The 19,573-nt window shown below is 41.5% G+C and overlaps 1 protein-coding gene and 1 long non-coding RNA gene across 6 annotated transcripts in view; one reads left to right on the top strand and one right to left on the bottom strand.

Annotated features, from left to right (window-relative positions):
- LOC129631856 (uncharacterized) overlaps positions 1–15,917 on the bottom strand; it is a 37,308-nt gene extending 21,391 nt beyond the window's left edge. For both annotated transcript variants that reach the window (XR_008704207.1, XR_008704208.1), the window contains exons 1-2: positions 15,782–15,917; positions 14,314–14,417 (exon numbers count right to left, since the gene is read on the bottom strand). This is a non-coding gene — a long non-coding RNA (uncharacterized LOC129631856). The remainder of the gene's footprint in view (positions 1–14,313; positions 14,418–15,781) is intronic.
- Positions 15,918–16,064: 147 nt separating this feature from the next.
- The window catches only part of GNAO1 (G protein subunit alpha o1), a 180,294-nt gene continuing 176,785 nt past the window's right edge, over positions 16,065–19,573 (top strand). For 2 of the 4 annotated variants that reach the window (XM_055551320.1, XM_055551319.1), the window contains exons 1-2: positions 16,068–17,054; positions 17,287–17,329. In XM_055551320.1, coding sequence (XP_055407295.1) covers positions 16,937–17,054; positions 17,287–17,329 — 161 coding nt within the window. In that variant the 5' untranslated portion in view covers positions 16,068–16,936. Of the gene's footprint in view, positions 17,055–17,286; positions 17,330–19,573 lie in introns of all 4 variants that reach the window. The other 2 variants (XR_008703762.1, XM_055551318.1) reach the window with 2 other exon arrangements.

Here is a 19,573-nt window from a genome sequence, read left to right as displayed (position 1 = left end):
CTTATTTTTAAAATTAACATATAGAGTCCGGCGAGTTCAGAGAAATAGCAATTCAGAAGTGTAATCTGGACAGATGGCTGCTCTCCACATGCTATCTCTGAGAAGGATTTTTTTCAAGGTAAATAGAAACAAATGCTTTGCGCACCAAAATACAGATCTCACAAGAAGCATTTTCCAGCATGAAACAATTTTCTTATTAATTACATTTTTATGACACAGACAGAAACTGGTGTGTGAGCTACTTTAAGGCATTCACTGATATTTCATCATTAAATTACTCTTATTAATAGACAATATGTTCAAGCTACTTCTAAGATATTCAAGTTATTGTAAATCTGCAATGTTCCCTCATTCCTACCCCACCTTCACTTGGTTCTTAACAATATGAAGCCAGTTTGTCTCTCTTTGAAATGTGCCTTTTAGAACCAATAAAGTATGAATATGTTTAAAAGAACAATACATATTACTGTTTAACTTATTTACTCACCAAATGTAGTTCAAGGATCCACACAAAGGGTAAAAAACAATTCTGTCACCGATTATATGACATGAAAGACACCTCATAACTTCTCCTAGCTTCAGTTTCATCATCAATAATAATAGTACCTGATGTGCTCATTTGACAAGCCTGTGCATGAATATGCTCATTCATTTATTCATTCATTCAACAAATATGCATCGAGCCCTACTCTGTGCTGAGCACTGGCATGGTGCTACAGATAACACAGTAAACCAAAGACATGTCCCAACTTTTTGAGCCTAATTTATCATTATTCAGAGAAGGAAACTAAAGTGAGAGGTCTTATTTGAACAGGAGAGTGAGACAAAGACATACTAATTTTGGAGCCATTAGAGGCTGGCTTCCTTTTGCCCAGAGCTACAGGTTAGGCTCTAGAGAAATGGCATGGATGACAAGAGAAAAACTTTATCAAATATGCAAAAAGGACCACCTCATAATTGATTCATATCCATACTAGCACAAAACACAAATTAAAATACAATCCAAAACATTTCTTCCTCTGGGTGTGACTTTTTTCCCCAGAACTGCCCACAGTGGTTTTTTTTTCTGAAGGGAGATGTTATAACTTTAAACACAAACGAGTAAACAAATGTAGCATTCTAAACAACACAGCACGGTGTGACATCTTCTCTAGTCCAGAATTTTACAAAATGTGGTACGCAGACCACTGCAAAACATGAAATTATTTTAGGTAGTATGTAGACTAATTTTTAAAAATGATGTATCTACTTTAATATATATCAGAAAAAAAACCTAGTATATCAAAACCATGATTTCACTGGTATTCAGGCTTTAGCATGAGGGTAAAATAGGTAGCACTATATACAGTCTACTTTATACAGCCCACATGAATTACAGGAGGAGGGCTTAGGCAGGCCCATGAATGTTTTCCGATCTTCCATCATAACTTTAGAGACAGAGGAAGAAGTAGAAGTGAACTGAATTTTGTATCCTCAATGTCCACATGTATTGCAGCAATCTATCCATCCTGTTACTGAAAACAATAGAAATGGTCTTGGGGGAAGTATTCACTGATACAGCTTGTGTCCCTTGCTCCTTTATGGCAATGTTGTGCCCACTGGGATGAGATTCTCAAACTGGCTGGACCTAAGCTTTACTGCCTCCTCTGGAATCTGGGGCTGGAGCAAATCTACCTAAACTATATAAACTAACAATGGAGGAGATGTGATTCCACAAAAAGAAAAGTGAGGGACAGTTCCTTGTATGTATAATGAGGAGAATAAGTCTTACATTAGAAATTGTGGTGTCAATTAAATAAATATTTTGCCCTATTGACTCAGGGAGTGGCACAAAGAAAGTGCTCACCAAATGGTGGCACTAATAGTGGTAGTAATAACTGCTATTATTATTTGTTAGCATGATGGTTGTTGTTGTTGTTATAGTAGTGGTTGTCTAAAGCAGTTTCAGGGTCATATTTTTAACTTAATTATTCTATCAAACCAGAAATGAAGGATAATTATATGACTATAACCTTTGGAGAGTCATTAATCCAAGGCGGCACTTCCTTCAATTATACCTTTAATTTGTTTATCATCTCTATGCATAATTAAGGCACTCAATTATCACAAAAAATTTTTCAATGTCTTACCAAATAGCTTTTGATTTGTTCTTAAGTGACAGTTTTATCATAAAATAATTTAATCTAAAGTATGCAACAATAGTGTATTTACAGTAATACTATATTTACAATAAATTGTGATACATTTTTCATAGAGTCCATACAATCTTATGGGTTAGTTTAGTGTTTATAGTTTCAAAATTAAAAGTAGTGATTATCATGATAAAACATATCAGCAAGAACTTAGTAATACTGCTAGAATCTTTATTTTTTAAAAAGCACGTTCTGTGGTTAGGAAGAAGAGTTAAGCCAAACTTGAAGACTATAAAAAAAAGAAACAAAGTTGGTTATCCCTCTGTAGATCAAGGATAGTACTACATACATCTTTTAAGTAAACCAATTAATTGAAGATTTATGATAAGACATAAACATAAAAGTTAACCAAAATATTTCTAGTTAAACAATATATGAATAAAACATATTTGGTTTATAATTTTATGAGTAAAGATTATCATCTGCTAGATTATCATGAAAAAACACACAAAAATATAAAGCACTGAATGAAATGCAGCATTGAAAAATTCAACTTTTAAAATATAGATTCAATATATTTCTTTTACCTTCATTACTGTAAACCTTGACAAATTTCAGGAGAAATGAGACAAAGTGGGTGAAATATTATCTAAATACCATAAACTTTAAATATTCTAGAACAAGTCATTGAAGGAATTTTAAAACTCTGAAATTACAAGTGGTAATTGCTCCTGATTTTTTAAAATGTAAAAGTGATTGCCAAAGGAAGCAAAGAATGTTTATCTTAAAGTTAAATCCTGTCAAATAAATTATAAAAAATATTAAATTATAATAAATATAACCATAGGTCTCCTACCTTGAAGGCAGTTATAAAGTCCCCTGGAGGGCAAAGCCATTTCTGTTTGTGGCTTTTTTATGTTCTGGTGCTTCCTCACTTTGAATCAGTTTTTTAGGACATATACTTTATTAGTGATATAAATGCATGTGGCTTTCTACCAAAAACCTCAACTGAATTAAGAGAAGCACTGGGGTTTTGCTTTTAGTAAAGAATTGTGAGCTCCTTTTTCTTTAGAACATTTGCATCTATGTTCACAAGGGATCAGTTCAGTTCAGTTCAGTCGCTCAGTCGTGTCCGACTCTTTGCGACCCCATGAATTGCAGCACGCCAGGCCTCCCTGTCCATCACCAACTCCTGGAGTTCACTCAAACTCATGTCCATCGAGTCGGTGATGCCATCCAGCCATCTCATCCTCTGTTGTCCCCTTTTCCTCTTGCCCCCAATCCCTCCCAGCATCAGAGTCTTTTTCAATGAGTCAACTCTTCGCATGAGGTGGCCAAAGTATTGGAGTTTCAGCCTCAGCATCAGTCCTTCCAAAGAACACCCAAGACTGATCTCCTTCAGAATGGACTGGTTGGATCTCCTTGCAGTCCAAGGGACTCCCAAGAGTCTTCTCCAACACCACAGTTCAAAAGCATCAATTCTTTGGCACTCAGCTTTCTTCACAGTCCAACTTTCACATCCATACATGACCACTGGGAAAACCATAGCCTTGATTAGATGGACCTTTGTTGGCAAAGTCATGTCTCTGCTTTTGAATATGCTACCTAGGTTGGTCATAACTTTTCTTCCAAGGAGTAAGCATCTTTTAATTTCATGGCTGTGCATTGGTCTGTAATTTTCTTTTATTGTAATGTTGTCTGGTTCTGGTATCAGGGTGATACTGGCCTTATAGAATGAGTTGGAAAGTATTCCTTTCTCTTCAATTTTATGGATGTGTTTGTGAGAATTGTTTTTTTTTTTTTTCCTCTTCCTTCAAAGTTTAGCAGAATTCCCAAGTGAAGCTATTTGGGCCTGTCATTTTTTTCATGGGAATATTTTTAACTACAAATTTAATTTCTTTAACAGATATGAGGTAATTCAGGTTATCTATTTTTTCTTGAGTAAGCTTTGATAGTTTGTGTCTTTCAGAATGAATTTGCTAATTTCAAGTTGTTGAATTTATTAGTATCTAAGTTTTTCATAATACTCTCTCATCCTTATTAATACTAGCATAATATGTAATGATGCCACTTCTCTCATTCTTGGAATTAGTAATTTGTATCCTAAATCTTTTTTTTCTTATCAGTCTGGCTAGAGGTTTATCAATTTTAACTGATCTTCCCCAATAAGCAACTTTTTATTTCATTTATTTTTCTCTACTTTTCTGTTTTATATTCACTGATCTTCATTCTGATCTTTACTCTTTTCTTTCTCTGAAATAAATGCAAAGTGCTGATGGAGACAATAGTTCATGCATTTCTAAAACACCCTGTTTTCCTCACCACAAAATGAGAACCCAAAGTATGAGCAAAATCTGGACTCTAAATTGTGGTATACATGAATAACTAGTCAGAGTTCAGTTAGCGAGGTATTAGAACCTCTAAAGTTTTTAATGGGTAGAAAAACAGAAACAAAAATAATATTCCAAATTGTAACTGATTATAATATTTAGAAATTCCTCATGGTAAAGCAATTTTTTCATGATCTGTCAAAATCAAGTTTGGTTAGTAATGGGATGGGCCTAAGGAAGGATCAAGTCCCAGAGAATAGAACTGTGGTCTCAAACTGTGGTTTTTATACTATCTACTCCAAAATTATTTAGGAGTATGTGTTTAAATGCAAATGTCTAAGCCCAATTTCACAGAGTTACTGAATCACAATCTCTAAAGGTAGAACCCCAAAACCTGCACTTCTAATAAGCACTCTTGGTGATTTTCATGCACATTAAAGTTTGAGAATGACTATATGTAATCCCACTGGGACCAGGCAGGAAATTAGGTCTACTCAATAAGCACCAAAAATAAAAAATCTAAATATGCAGGCAAGACATGGTATCAAGGGAATCTGACAGTAAGTAGATGGTTCATGCAGACTACTATAGGAGTGGGAGGAAGGTCCTACAGTGTAAACATGTGGAAATCCAAAAGAGGAGCAATTTGTTAGGAGTCAGGCACTGACAATAGGTAAAGTTTAAGCAAACTGGTGATGGGCATCACAGAAGTAGCAATTTGTAAGGATCCAGTTGTGCAGGCTTGGGTTTCAGGATTGGGTTCGAATTTCCATGAAGTTGAGAAGATCAAAGAAGAACTCCAATCCCAAAGCACAGTCAAAGTCAGATACAAGAATCTAACAAATGCTATTACCTGAATCAGTCATAAGGACCAAGTTGAGAGCCTACTACTCAAGGCCAGGGTAAGCTCAGAGGACCATTGTAGAGACTTATTTGAATGTCAGCCACTGAGTAGCTTAACAAGGGGCTCTTGGATTTCTTTGCTTATGGCCTGTATCAGTCTGGGACCTGTAACAAGGGTTAGCTTCCCCCAGGGAGCTAAGTGGTCCTGATGAAAGAACTGGAAAAGATCTATCTGACCCAACTCCTCATCTCCTACTTGAACTCTTTTTCAGACATAAGCCTCAGGATGTTGCCACAGAGGTAACGGTGGTTTTTCTCAATAGTTCTAATAATGGCAGCCAGCTGTGAGAGAGGATGATTCCTAAATAGTATAGGTCCCTGAGGTGAGCAAGGGGCACCTGGATTCCAGAGCCAACAGCAAGTTCTCTTCACTTCCAAGGAATTCTGAAATATAATAGCCTAGAGTAGAGAAGCCAGGTGCCCTCTGTGCAATTCCACTTTTATTTAAAGTACCAGATCACTTTTTCAATGAAAGAAAAACTAATTTTTAGCTCACTGTTGAAGGAACCCATAAATCCTCTCTTCCATGCTTAAGTTCCTTCATGCTTAGAGACTGGTATCTCTAAGCACAGGCCGAATTCCTCCGTTCTCTCGATGAAACCCTTGCAACAGGTAGGCAGGGAGCAACTAGTATTCATTAACCAAATGATTACTAACCTAGCAGATATGCTCTGGGAGTGTGGGAAGTGAGGGAAGAATTGGGAGAACTGTCAGAACCAGCGCCAAAGAAAATCACAATAAGGGCAGGGCTGAAAAGAACTCGGAGAGGCTGTTGGGAGAAGGCTTACCGCTTTTCAAGCTCATCTGCCCCTCTGGTTATTTACCCCTGGCTGTCTCACTCCTGGATCTGTGCTACTCCCTTGGCACTCACCCCCACCCCCAGCCCCGTGGGATGTTTCCCACTCATCCTATTCACCCACAAAGAAATACTCTCAAAATCAATTGGGTGGTGATTACGAGCCATTATGTGCCTGCTGTGCTTAAAGAGACATAAGGCAATTTGGAGAAAACCTTTCAAGATAGGCTTAAAAAAAATTCTAGTATATCTAGGAGTGGTATCACTTCTAAGTTGAAAAATCAGAATCAAGCTACAGTCCTTACATAATATTGGCTTGTTTTGTTTACAAAGATGTTATATTTCTAAAGCAAATGCCATTAAGAAGTATGAAAAATTCACTCTTGATCTGAAGAGAAAAAAAAAGGGAACCATTTCAGTAGTGGAACCAACAGACTCAGATCAAAGAACTGAACGGGTTTGTAACGTTTTCTTGCTTTGCCCTGTGGAAGGACCTGCTGCTCTCCCTTCAATAGTTTCTTAAATGTCCCTCTCCAGGGTCTCTGTCCACTGAACTCAGATTTAGAATTATGGATGTAAATCAGAGAATATGCTTAAAATTCAGCTCCTCGATTGAGGAAATTGGGGCCTGGAAAGAAAACAGAATTTCCCGAACCAAGACTAAAAGTTTTGTTTCTCGATTCCTAGCCCAGTGTTCTCTTCCCTCTGTTGACTTTCTTGATGTTAGTGTTTTTTTTTTTTTTTTTACTTTTGAAAATTACTTTCTCAAACATACTGGGACTAAAATTTTTCAATATCTTCCTTTAATTATTATATATATCATCTATTCCCTATTTCTGGTTGTTACCTTTATGAGGGAGAGAATGTTGCAAAACATGGAGAATATTTTGACAAGTATGCACTACAAAGATAACCTATTTTATATTAAGAACTACAAATAACTTGGAATAAATATTATGGGATCATAAATTGCTTAAAGTTCATTTACTATGATCAATAATATCTGACAAAGGGGGAGGGGAGTATTGAATAAAGCAATAGCTCACTAAATTATAAATAATATAATTGGTTTAGGTGCTATTTAAAAGAGCAACTTAAAAAGAACCTGAAAAAGAGTATATATACATGTATATATGTACACACATATGTATAACAATCACTTTGTGTATACCAGAAACTAATCCAACATTGTAAATCAACTATACTTCAATTTTTAAAAAAGAGCAACTTAGACATAATCTTTGAACTTTGGATCTTAGGCATAATGTGACAGAAAGAACACTGTTTTGGAATTCAGAAAATTAGGGTGACCATCCTGATTATACAATTTACCAGCTACATGATTTTGAATAAATCACTTGAACTCCCCTAAGTTTACTTTTATTATGCATAAAATATAAATAGAAATCTTGGCTATTTCAAAGGGTTGTTAAAAGAATCAAATCAAATACTGTGTGAGAGAGAGTGCTATAATTCAGAGATCAGAGCCTATATGCACTGTGACGGCAGGGGACCAAGTGTGTTATATTCAACAATGTATTCCCAGTGTGTTCCCGGAACAGAGTCTGGTACACAGTAAACACAATAAATATGTATTAAATAAACGAAGGCAATGATAGGGAAATTTTCATTCTTATCATTCTTTTCTAACTGGAGAAATGTTTATGCTGGGATTAAGCCAAGTACTGGAGTGCAGCAGAGGTGGGAGAAGCAAAAAAGAAGGAAAGGAGGATTCACCAACCCTCTGATTCACAGCTCTGCTAAAACAGAAGCAGAGGTGGTAGAATCAAAGAAAGGATGAACAAACTGAACAATCTCCAAATTTACCCTTTTTCTTTCCCTGCCCCACCTATTCCATCTCTCAATCCATGAAAACTACTTCCACGATTAATCAATTTTTTAAGATTGCCTTTGTGCATCTACCTTTTTAATTTTGGTCATTTATACCACTATATTCATGTTTTTATTGAAATCTGTATATGTCCTTTCTTTGGTCACTAGAAAAAGTGCTGTTATAAATTTACTATTGGATGTTACTAATTCAAAGTCCTCCTTCCTCCTTTTTCTTTCCTCTTCTGTTAGCTTTCTCCAAAGGCTACAGTGGCCAAGGAAAGACAGCCAACGCAAGTTTCCTTTAGAGGAAAACCAGTTCTTTCTGCTTCAAGGTCTGAATGATCCTAGTTAAAAGTCCTACAGGACTGTTTGGAAATACATTTCTCTTTGAATTACCCTTCTTCAATTTTATTGATGTGCTCCATCACACACACAGGAATTTCATAAAAATGTTTTTCCCTGCCACAGAGGTCAGGGTTTTACAGGGCCTTGGGGAATAGATAATACGCCTAAATGTCCACACAACTGAAGAACCATGTTTCCCCACTGGAACACTACGTTCTTAGCACTTGGCAGACTTTGGGAACACCCCAAACCACATGTACTTTAGAGGATGCAGACAGGTCACAAAATTAAATCAGTCTAGTCTGGCCAAATACCCTCAACCTACTTCTAATAAGTTTGAATTAATTGATAGCCTCGCCCTCCTCCAGTCATACTGGTTACAGACAATCCAAACTGGTTTTAACTGAATTCAGATAAACTCACCTCTGTTTTGCTTTCACAATTACAATTGTCAAGAACAAACAAAAACATTTTTATCTTGAAAAAGCAATGCAGTAATAAGACTGGACCTTGAGCTTACAGAAGACTAATGAGATAATGTCTAAAATGTGTTTGAGCTGCATGTGTGAAAGGCTCTATGGAGATAGAAAATATGATAAATAATGCAAGAAATCTTTGTGTCAGGAAATCTCCTGTCTTCCGGAGGACTCAATAAGTATTAAATAAATACTTTACAAACATGTACCTGCTAATCACCCAAAGATGGGCACAATAAAGGACAGAAATGGTAGGGACCTAATAGAAGCAGAAGATATTAAGAAGAGGTGGCAAGAATACACAGAAGAACTATACAAAAATGATCTTCATGATCTAGATAATCACAATGGTATGATCACTCACCTGGAGCCAGACATCCTGGAATGTGAAGTCAAGTGGGCCTTAGGAATCATCACTACAAACAAAGCTAGTGAGGGTGATGGAATTCCAGTTAAGCTATTTCAAATCCTAAAAGATGATGTTATGAAAGTGCTGCACTCAATATGCCAGTAAATTTGGAAAACTCAGCAGGGGACACAGGACTGGAAAAGGTCAGTTTTCATTCCAATCCCAAAGAAAGGCAATGTCAAAGAATGCTCAAACTAACGCACAATTGTACTCACCTCACACGCTAGCAAAGTAACACTAAAAATTTTCCAAGCCAGGCTTCAACAGTATGTGAACAGTGAACTTCCAGATGTTCAAGCTGGATTTAGAAACAGCAGAGGAACCAGAGATCAAACTGCCAACATCCACTGGATCATAGAAAAAGCAAAAGAGTTCCAGAAAAACATCTGCTTCTACAAGGGCTTCCCTTGTAGCTCACTCCGTAAAGAATCTGCCTGCAGTGCAGGAGACCAGGGTTCAATCCCTGGGTTGGGAATGATCTCCTGGAGAAGGAAATGGCAACCCACTCCAGTATCCTTTCCTGGAAAATCTCATGGACAAAGGAGCCTGGTGGGCTGCAGTCCATGGGGTGGCAAAGAGTCGGACACGACTGAGTGACTAACTCTTACTTACTTACTCTGCTTTATTGACTACTCCAAATCCTTTGACTGTGTGGATCACAACAAACTGTAGAAAATTCTTTTTTTTTTTTTTTTTAGAAAATTCTTAAAGAGATGGGAATACCAGACCACCTGACCTGCCTCCTGAGAAATCTGTTTGCAGGTTAAGAAGCAATAGTTAGAACTGGACATGGAACAACAGACTGGATCCAAATTGGGAAAAGAGTACATCAAGGCTGTATATTGTTACCCTGCTTACTTAACTTATATGCAGAGTACATCATGAGAAATGCAGGGCTGGATGAAGCACAAGCTGGAATCAAGATTGCTGGGAGAAATATCAATAACCTCAGATATGCAGATGACATCACCCTTATGGCAGAAAGTGAAGAAAAACTAAAGAGCCTCTTGATGAAAGTGAAAGAGGAGAGTGAAAAAGTTGGCTTAAAGCTCAACATTCAGAAAACTAAGATCATGGCATCTGGTCCCATCACTTCATGGCAAACAGATGGGGAAACAGTGGAAACAGTGACAGACTATTTTGGGGGGCTCCAAAATCACTGCAGATAGTGACTGCAGCCATGAAATTAAAAGATGCATACTCCTTGGAAGAAAAGTTATGACCAACCTAGACAGCATATTAAAAAGCAGAGACATTACTTTGCCAACAAAGGTCCACCTAGACAAAGCCATGGTTTTTCCAGTAGTCATGTATGGATATGAGAATTGGACCATAAAGAAAGCTGAGCACCGAAGAATTGATGCTTTTGAACTATGGTATTGGAGAAGACTCTTGAGAGTCCCTTGGACTGCAAGGAGATCCAACCAGTCCATCTTAAAGGAAATCAGTCCTGTATATTCATTGGAAGGACTGATGCTGAAGCTGAAACTCCAGTACTTTGGCCACCTGATGCAAAGAATTGACTCATTTGAAAAGTCCCCAATGCTGGGAAAGATTGAACACGAGAGGAGAAGGGGACTACAGAGGATGAGATGGTTAGATGGCATCACTGACTCAATGGACATGAGTTTGAGTAAACTCCGGGAGTTGGTGATGGACAGGGAGGCCTGCCGTGCTGCAGTCTACAGGCTCACAAAGAGTCAGACACGACTGAGCGACTAAACTAAACTGAACTTACAAACATGTACCTGCTAATTAGCTCAGATAAATTGAAAAGTCCTATTACACTGATTATAACAAATAAGAATCTTGGTTTCTGATGAAAGATTTTCCAAGAAAATGCCAACAGGGATCACGGCCATTAAGTAATGCCTTTACTTTAAGCCAATCCTCCAACTTCAATTTCAGTTCTTGATCAGTTTTACCAATGTGAAAGCACCAGCGCTAACCCCTTTCAACTTTCTACTTAATTTAAGCCAAATGCATCCCTGTGGGAGTCTCTTGCTATCCTAAATTGAGAAAAATCATAAAGCATACCCTCTTTGGGGTTCTTGAACCATCAAAATACACTCAACAAATAATGTTCTCAACAGTTACCGCATAATGGACTTCAATAACTTAAGAGCTCAACTCAATTACCTACAAGTTTTCAGGCAAGTCCCTTCATTTAAAAGTACAAAAATCCTTTATTTCTTCCCATGTCATCTTTTATTCTAACAACGACAACTATTTTTTTTTCATAAAGTCCACAAAACAACAAATGAGAGAAGAAATTTAGCGAAAAATATTCTGATGAGAACTTCAGAGACATTTGGCATATGCTCTTCTCACAAGTTCCTAAATACCAATACATTTCCCATGTTTGTTTAAAATCAGTATCATTTTTCAGAAACTTACTTGAAAATAAGTCATTACCTGTTTGAAATCACCCAATCTTAAACGCTTTCTAGAATTAAGTCATAAAATTTCCATTAGAAAAATCAAAAAGTCTCAGAACTGGGAAAAACTTTGATACATGATGGCTTTAGCCCTTGCACAGGTGAATTTGGTTAATAATCATTAAAACTGATGATCTGTGGTTGACCTTTTGGGATATATATAGGAAGTGATAACTCCCTCCCCTCATAGGAGTTTAAAGTCCAGTGATGTGTTTCCTAAGTGCATCACTTGACGGAGAAGGTATGATCTCAAAAATGAACATTTCCAGGCTCCACCTGAGACTCACTGAATCAGAAATTTTAGACATTGACTCAGCAATCTGCATTTTAGAAAGCATCCCACATGGAACTCTGCTCAATGTTATGTGCCAGCCTGGATGGGAGGGGTGTTTGAGGGAGAATGGATACATGTATATGTACGGCTGAGTCCCTTCGCTATTCACCCGAAACTATCATAACATTGTTAATTGGCTGTACCCCAATACAAAATGTTTTTGGTGTTAAAAAAACAAAAATAAACTTAAAAAAAAATCCAAAGAAAAAGAAAGCATCCCAAAATAATTTGTATGCACTATAACATTTGATAATCACTGCTCTGGTAGGTCTGAGAGATGTGCACAAAATAATATTAATATCAGCCAGAGAAGCACTGAATATTAATAGGTTAATTAATTAATAGGGGTTAGTCCTATTAATATCTTCTAGGGACATAAAAAGAATTGGATCAGCATCTTCCCTAATGCCAGATATTTATCAGAAACTCTAAGTCCTGTCTTAGCCTTACCCAGACGACCTTCTAAATTATATTCACCACTAAGTTAGAGTGTAAGCTATCAATTAAAATAAATAAATAAATAAAAGCCCTAATGCAGAAACTTAAAAAGTCTCTAGTGATCTACCATTCTCCCCTAAATGCCTAATACATATGACATTTAGTTTGGTTTCATTTTGCTCATGAACCACATATTTTAGTCTATTTTCTTCCTATGAGGAGAATAGTGTTCATAAGGAATAGTAATTTTCATAAGTTTTTCCTTTGACAGAAATACAAAAACTACCAAAGAAAATCTAAATTCAGAAACAGGTAAGATATTTGGACTTTATATATGTAAATATATGTAAACTACTAGCAGCAGCAGCAGCCGCATATTAATTAACACAGATTCTCTATAAGACCTAACACTGTGTACAGAAAAATCATTTAGGGAGTGGCTACCAATGCAGATTTTAGAGTAGTCTGATTTGGTAGAATTAAGATTAACTGAATTTTTAACAAGCATCCCAGTTGGTTCTGATATGAATGGTTTTAAAACATTCCAGGGATTTCAAGATTGCAGGAAGCCAAGCTCATGTCTAAACCTCTCTTTGAGTCTAAATCAATACATTAAACACAGTAGGTGGTAAATACATGCACATTTGATTTAAGTAACCACAAAAGGTAACAAATAGGGAAATTCAATTCATCAGATCAGAGCCCATATTCTGTAAGTCAGAGTTGGATCTTGCTTATATCATAAATTACTGTCCTCCAGAATGAGGAGCCACATGTATAAAAGCAACTCATTGTAGGCTTTTGTTGTTCCTTTTAGAGAGAGTTATAAAATATGCTGACCATATACTTTTAAAATTAAAAACATGCTGAATGGGCTATAGTTGACCTGAAGTGGGGTAAACGAGAATTATTCTTTTGGTCAACAGTAACAATCAGAGAAATAATTCCGAGGATCATATAAAATAAAAGTAAGTAAAATCTGTCCCTGATTACTCCTGATGTTAGGACTGTAATTTCCTCATTCCCACAGGAATTAACTGTGGACAAATTTAACATGTATGGCATTATCTAATTACTAATAATTCATTGAGAACTGAGATGTTGTCATCCTCACTTCTTTTGGTGAGGGAGACCAGAATATGATTGGTTTCTGGAGTTTGTAAGCTTTCTGTGAGCCTAGGAAGCATAATATATGTATATATATATATAGACATATATATAGTAAGTACATGCAAAATGTTATCTTTCAAATGGTCCACAAACCTGTAAAAGAAGTCTTAGATTAGTACTTCATGACTGTATGACCTTGAACAATTTATTCAGTCCCTTGGAGGCTCAGTTTTCTCAGCTGTAAAATGGGAACCCAGGTTGACATGGGCCCAAGCTTTTTCCACTCAGCCATGATGCTCCAACACCACAGTCCCTAACTGAGGTTTATGTGGAAGGATCACAAGAGATAATTTTCATAAAAGTGCTCTGTAAGCTGTAAAGCACTACATAGGTGAAGCGGATTATTATTAGCATTTTATGAAGCCCAGCTATTAAGATGCAAAGTAACGCAGGAAAAGAAAACAGTGTACACAAATCTGAAATACAACATCTACAGTGCCTAGAACATCACGTTGTTCATGGCAGGCAGGTGCTTAATAAGTACTGAGTGAGTAAAGAAAAAACAAAAACACAAGTTTGTGTCTCCACCATACTAAGTATGATACCAATAAGGAATAAATATACCAAAAATCAAAGACAGTTTGATTCAACCATATAAACCACAATGCCCCAAGAGTCTAAGATCTTAAAATAAAAATTACTTGATATGAAGGAGCATTAAAATGTAAAATATGACCCACCATTTACAAAGAAATGGCTATGGTCTTACCTCTTCAGTATTTCAGACGCAGCCTTTCAGGGATTGCAGAATCTGGGTGAGGTGGCTTAATTTTTTCCCTGTATCTGATAGATCTGCATAATCATCCTAGCAACCTTTAAAAGAAATAACAAATTCTATAGAATGTTGGTTAGCTAAGCTGTTTGAATCTGGGAGGCTGATTTTTAGTGACACCCAGATTTTAAAGAAACCATATTTATCCCCTAAACTCCCCTCCTTTACACACAAAAAAGGAAATTGGGTAGGGGTTGGGGTGGGGAAGAAGGGAAGTTATTTACTTCATAAAACAATTCTCTATAGGAGACTTTTGTTAGTTTTCTAGAACACATAAAACGTGATCTAAGTGTAAATATTCAAATTACATTACATACAACTTTTGACATAAATAGCTATTTGTGGAATTAGGCAAACCCAAACTGGGAAAAAACAAACTGAAAAATACAGGGGTAAAAATGTTTTCTTCTGGGTGGGCCTTAATTGCCTTTTTTTCCCCATTGCAAATGTATTTTTATGTTGGGTAACATTTCCAAAAACAGGGGTGTTTTTTCTATTGTTGAAATGAAACAAACAAGTTCGCTTTTAGAGCCACAAAAATGCCCAACTGTTAGAAAAAAAAAAACAAAAAACACGTTTTCCACTGGCCGCCTGCCTCTCCTATCCCCATGCAATCTTTCCCATTGGCCCCTTTCTCTAGGAGTGCCTCTGAGGCTGCCTGATGGAACTGATTGTAAAACCATTTTGTGCAGTTTCTTCAAAATCACCCAGACCACACAGAATATGCCCAACCCTTGGAGAAGTGTACGTGTTTCCTCAGTATTGGATGAGGTGTACACTAACTGACCCAGGTTTCTGGGGTTTTATTTTAAAAAGAGATGGGGGAGTATTTTAAAACAGAAAGAGGAAGAAACTCTCTTCTCTTACCGAAAATTTATTCAAAATTCATATCTGTATTTTGGGAGATAGGTTACAATCAAACTAAACCCTCCAAAATGAGAAAAGCAAGTGTTGAGGAAGTAAGCATCACTCCATGAAAACCTGTCCTGCCCATCGAAAAGCTTCTCAGCATGGGAACTGTCGCGTGTGCTGCCCCCTTGGCCGGGAATCACGGAGCAGGGTCCGCGAGGGCAAAGGGAGGCAGAGGCTCCTTGAGAACTGGCCCTGTCTTTGTCTTAACCTTCTGTGTTCCTCTCTTCACAGCCTACTTCTCTCACATACTAGGTGCTCAATAAATGTAGGACGCAGGAAGCGAAAAATCCGAATCTGCCCCCAATCCCCAAGGGCGAATGACAGGGAACGCAGGTTTCCTCAGAACCACCGTCTCCTCAGTGGGGCCACCTGACCTCAGCCGTTACGGCCCCAGCAGCAGGAGAGCAACCAAGAAGGTGAGCTGCCGGAGCCAAGATGGAGAAGAAACGGGAGAGGCAGGGAGGCGGCGCCGGCCCGCAGCTAGTGGACCCACCTGACCGCGGCGCGGGCCACCCAGCCCCGCGCTCCCATTGACCAGAGGGCCGGAGCCGCCGGCGCGTGGGGCCCGGGAGAAGGCGGGGGCGGGGAGGGGCGCCGCGGCGCGAGCCCGGCCCCCAGCCCCGCCCCCGCTAGGCCTGCACGAGCCCACCTCAGGGAGCCTCGGGCCTTGCGGGGAGTGGGAGGAGGGGAGGCCGCGCCACGCGCGCGCCGCCGCTAGTTGACGCGGGCCCCGACGCGCGCGCCTCCCCCGCCCCCCGCCCCTCCCGGTCCCTGGGGCCCGGCGCGCGGCCCTGCTGACGTCAGCGGGCGGCTGGCGGTGCAGGGTGCGCAGAGCAGCTGGCGCACTCGCGCGCTGCGCTCGCCTGTTCCCCCCTCCCGGCCTGTGCGCGCGCGCTCGCTCGCTCGCTCTCCCTTCGTTTTTTTCTCCCCTCCCTCCCAGCCTCTCTCCTGTCTCTCCCCCTCGAGCTCTCGGCTGCCCGCGGCTCCTTCTCGCTCTCCCTCTCTCTCCGGTAGGCTCCGTCGAGCGATGCGAGCTCTGGGAGACAGCGACGCCGCCTCCCGCTAGAGACCTGCCCCCCGGCCCGGCCCCTTGCCCAGCCCTGCCCAGCGCGCGGGGGTCGGCGAAGGCGCCGCGGACGCACCAACGGCGGAGGATCCGCGATGCAAATGCACTAGCGGCACCCCCTAACTCACTCCCTCCACACCCCGCGCCGCCTCCTCCTCCGGCAGCAGCGGTAGAAGGACCCACCCTGCCCCCCCACCCCACCCTCCGCCGACTCCGGCTCCTGCCTCGACTATTATTTTATTTATTTTGGGTCGTGCACAAGCCTCAGTGCCTGCAGCCCGCGCCTCCTCGGACCGCGGGCACCTCCTCCCTCAGCTCCGGAGCCCCAGACCCCAGCCACCTTCGCCTCGACACCCCCAGAGCCCCGCCAGCTGCCGCGAGTCTCCGCGGCTGGGAGCTTGTTAGAGGCTGTCTTTTTGGGGGGTTCTGGTTTCTCGACATTTTTGTTTTCAACCAAGGGGAGGCTATCGTGATTTTTTCCCCTTTGAGCCCAGGTTCTGCTCTTTGGGGGGGTGGGGGGCGCGTCGAGCCGGGGAGCCGTGCCAGCCGAGTCGTGCGGGCTGTGGCAGGGAAGGGGCCACCATGGGATGTACTCTGAGCGCAGAGGAGCGAGCCGCCCTCGAGCGGAGCAAGGCGATTGAGAAAAACCTCAAAGAGGATGGCATCAGCGCCGCCAAAGACGTGAAATTACTCCTGCTGGGTAAGAACCGGGGCTGCCACCCCCATCCCTCGACCCCGGACACTCTGCACCCCCCAACCAGTCCCCCGACCCCGCTCGCTCCTGGGGAGACCTGGCCCGCTAGTTGGCACCACGATGTGCCCACGATCGCCCACTCTTTAGCATGCCTTACCCCCTTCCCCCTGCAGCGCCCCCCCCCCCGTTCCCCTAAGCTGACACTCACCAATTTCCCCCCCACTGTCTGTCCCAACAGGGGCTGGAGAATCAGGAAAAAGCACCATTGTGAAGCAGATGAAGTAAGTCCCTGTGGTATTGGGATTTGTACTTTTATTAAGCGTAATTTTTAAAATGAATTTTATTACCTTGTTCACTTCACATCGCTCTCCAGGCCCGGTTTTTAATTCGTACACACACACACACACACACACACACACACGCCCCTGAATTTGACTCCCCTCTCCCAGGCCCTGCGTTGGTTCTGGGTCCTCCACCCCAACTCCCGGGGTGGGTGTTTTTTTTTTTTCTCCCCAAGGGGGTGGAGGGAAGGGGAGCGCCTGTAGTTGTATGAATGACAGTGTCCGCCATATTGATCAGAACATCACATTATTGGCATGATTATGGTCATTACTCTTGTTTGTGGGATGTTTCCTGTGTATCACTGCCTCCATTTCTGTTTCTGTGTCTCTCTTTCATTCTGCATATCTCTCTGTCCTTCCACCCCTCCCCCCACTCCACATCCATAATCCCATTTACCCCTGCTCTTCTCCTGGGGCAGTGATTTTTGAACTTGGCAAAAAAATGGAGGGGACACAGCCCTAGGCTGGGGTGGAGTATCAGGTGTCTGCTGTTCATGGATTTGGTGCTGAATTAGAGGCTGTGGTTTCTGCCCCCTCCCGTCAAAAAGACGAATGTTTGGGGAAGGGGCGTGTGGTAGGGGCAGGGGTGGACTTCCAATCGAATGAGACTGGCACAGATGTATCCAAGGTAGAGGTGGAAGGTAGGACGCTGGATGAGAGGCTGAATGCCCGCCCCTTGCTGCCTCTTCCTTCTCCCCCACTTTTCCAGCCTTTGCTCTCCTGACACTGGCAGTTTTCGTTCACTCTCTGGCCTTTATCGATGTAGTTATTTACACTCTGCATAGGCTGTGTTCCATGTAATCTACCCACAATGCGGATTTCAGGCCCCACTTGCCGCACCACCCCCTTCTGCCTTTAGATATCAGTTTCCCCTCCTAATTAACTGGGGGTGGATTTGAGTGATGGTTGAAAATTAAAACAAAATGGGATATTCCTTCCCTTTCACACTTGCTTAGTAAGGAGCCTGGCCCCTCCTTGTTACTCCCAGGCTTGCTTCTTGCCCCATCCACTCCTGGTTAGCAGTTCCTGGTGAGCCCACAGGCAGCTTTGCTTGGGGAGGGGGTGGCTTTAGGAAAAGGGAACGTGCCTAGGGCCTCCTGGCCCTGCTGCTTCCGTTGTCTTGTCAGTTCGGGACGGAGGAGTTCGTTAAGACCGTTTAGCGAGGATTCCACGTCGCTTTGCTGTGACACCTTCGTGCACACACAGCTCCTAATTAGGGGTTGCTGTGCAGTAAACAAAAATGATTATTTTTCAACTTGACAGAATAGCCGAAGTAATTGCATCCCGTAGGAAAATAATGGAAAATAAAAACCCCCTTCGCAGAAAGGTGGGTGGGAGACGAAGCATGCCTGCGATTTCAAAACCAATATGCAAAAAATCTTGCATGTGTAACAGGCATGACAAGCGGGTTCTAGGCGGCGCCATGATGGTAGGGAGTAGCGACTCGGAGACAATTTCTCCCGTCGGCTTGACATGTTCTTATTTTTGTTCTAGAGCTCCCTGGGGCTTTCTTTGCAGAGGCCCCTCGGCTTGCCGCACCCCACTGAGCTACGGGTAATTTGGCCTGGGGCTTCTTTGGAGCTTGTGCAGCCCAAATGGATGGGGAGGCGGGGCCTGGGGAATTGCACTTTGCAACAAGGTGCATATTGCATCTGCCAGGAGCTCTTGCAGGTCGGTAAATGCAAGCAGCACCACACCTTTCTCCCAGCGGGGGACGTTTCAAAACTTCAGAACTCTGTAATCTGCAGTGACCAGCTTGAAGCCGGGTAGAAGCCCCAGCCACCGGAGCGGGGTGAGGTTTCAGGCGCTGCGAGTGGTGGACAGCGCCCAGCCGAGGCCAGAAAAGTCGATGAGGCTCAGCTCGGTGGCGCTCGGCTCGGCTCGGCGCTGTCTGGGCGCGGGGCTCGGAGGGACTCGTTAGTGTTCGGAACCGAGGGGGGGCCCCGGCGGAGAGAGCCGAGCTTCTTCGACGAGGGGACCGAAGGCTTTCGGAAACACTCGGGTGAAGGGAGCGGGGATGAAGTGCGGGGTAGGCTCCAGCCTGGAAATTAACTTTGCATCTGCCAAAGCAACTCCTTACCTGCTTTTCCTGAACAAGCCTCATAAACTAGACTGATTTAATAAGTGTAAAAATATATACCGACTCCCCTGAAGGGTACCTTTCTTTTTTTAATCAAAGAGAGC

Source organism: Bubalus kerabau, chromosome 17 (assembly GCF_029407905.1).
Source record: "Bubalus kerabau isolate K-KA32 ecotype Philippines breed swamp buffalo chromosome 17, PCC_UOA_SB_1v2, whole genome shotgun sequence".
Classification (NCBI taxonomy): domain Eukaryota; kingdom Metazoa; phylum Chordata; class Mammalia; order Artiodactyla; family Bovidae; genus Bubalus; species Bubalus kerabau.
The sequence above is the reverse complement of the archived record's forward strand: the minus strand, read 5'-3'. Positions and strand labels throughout refer to the sequence as shown.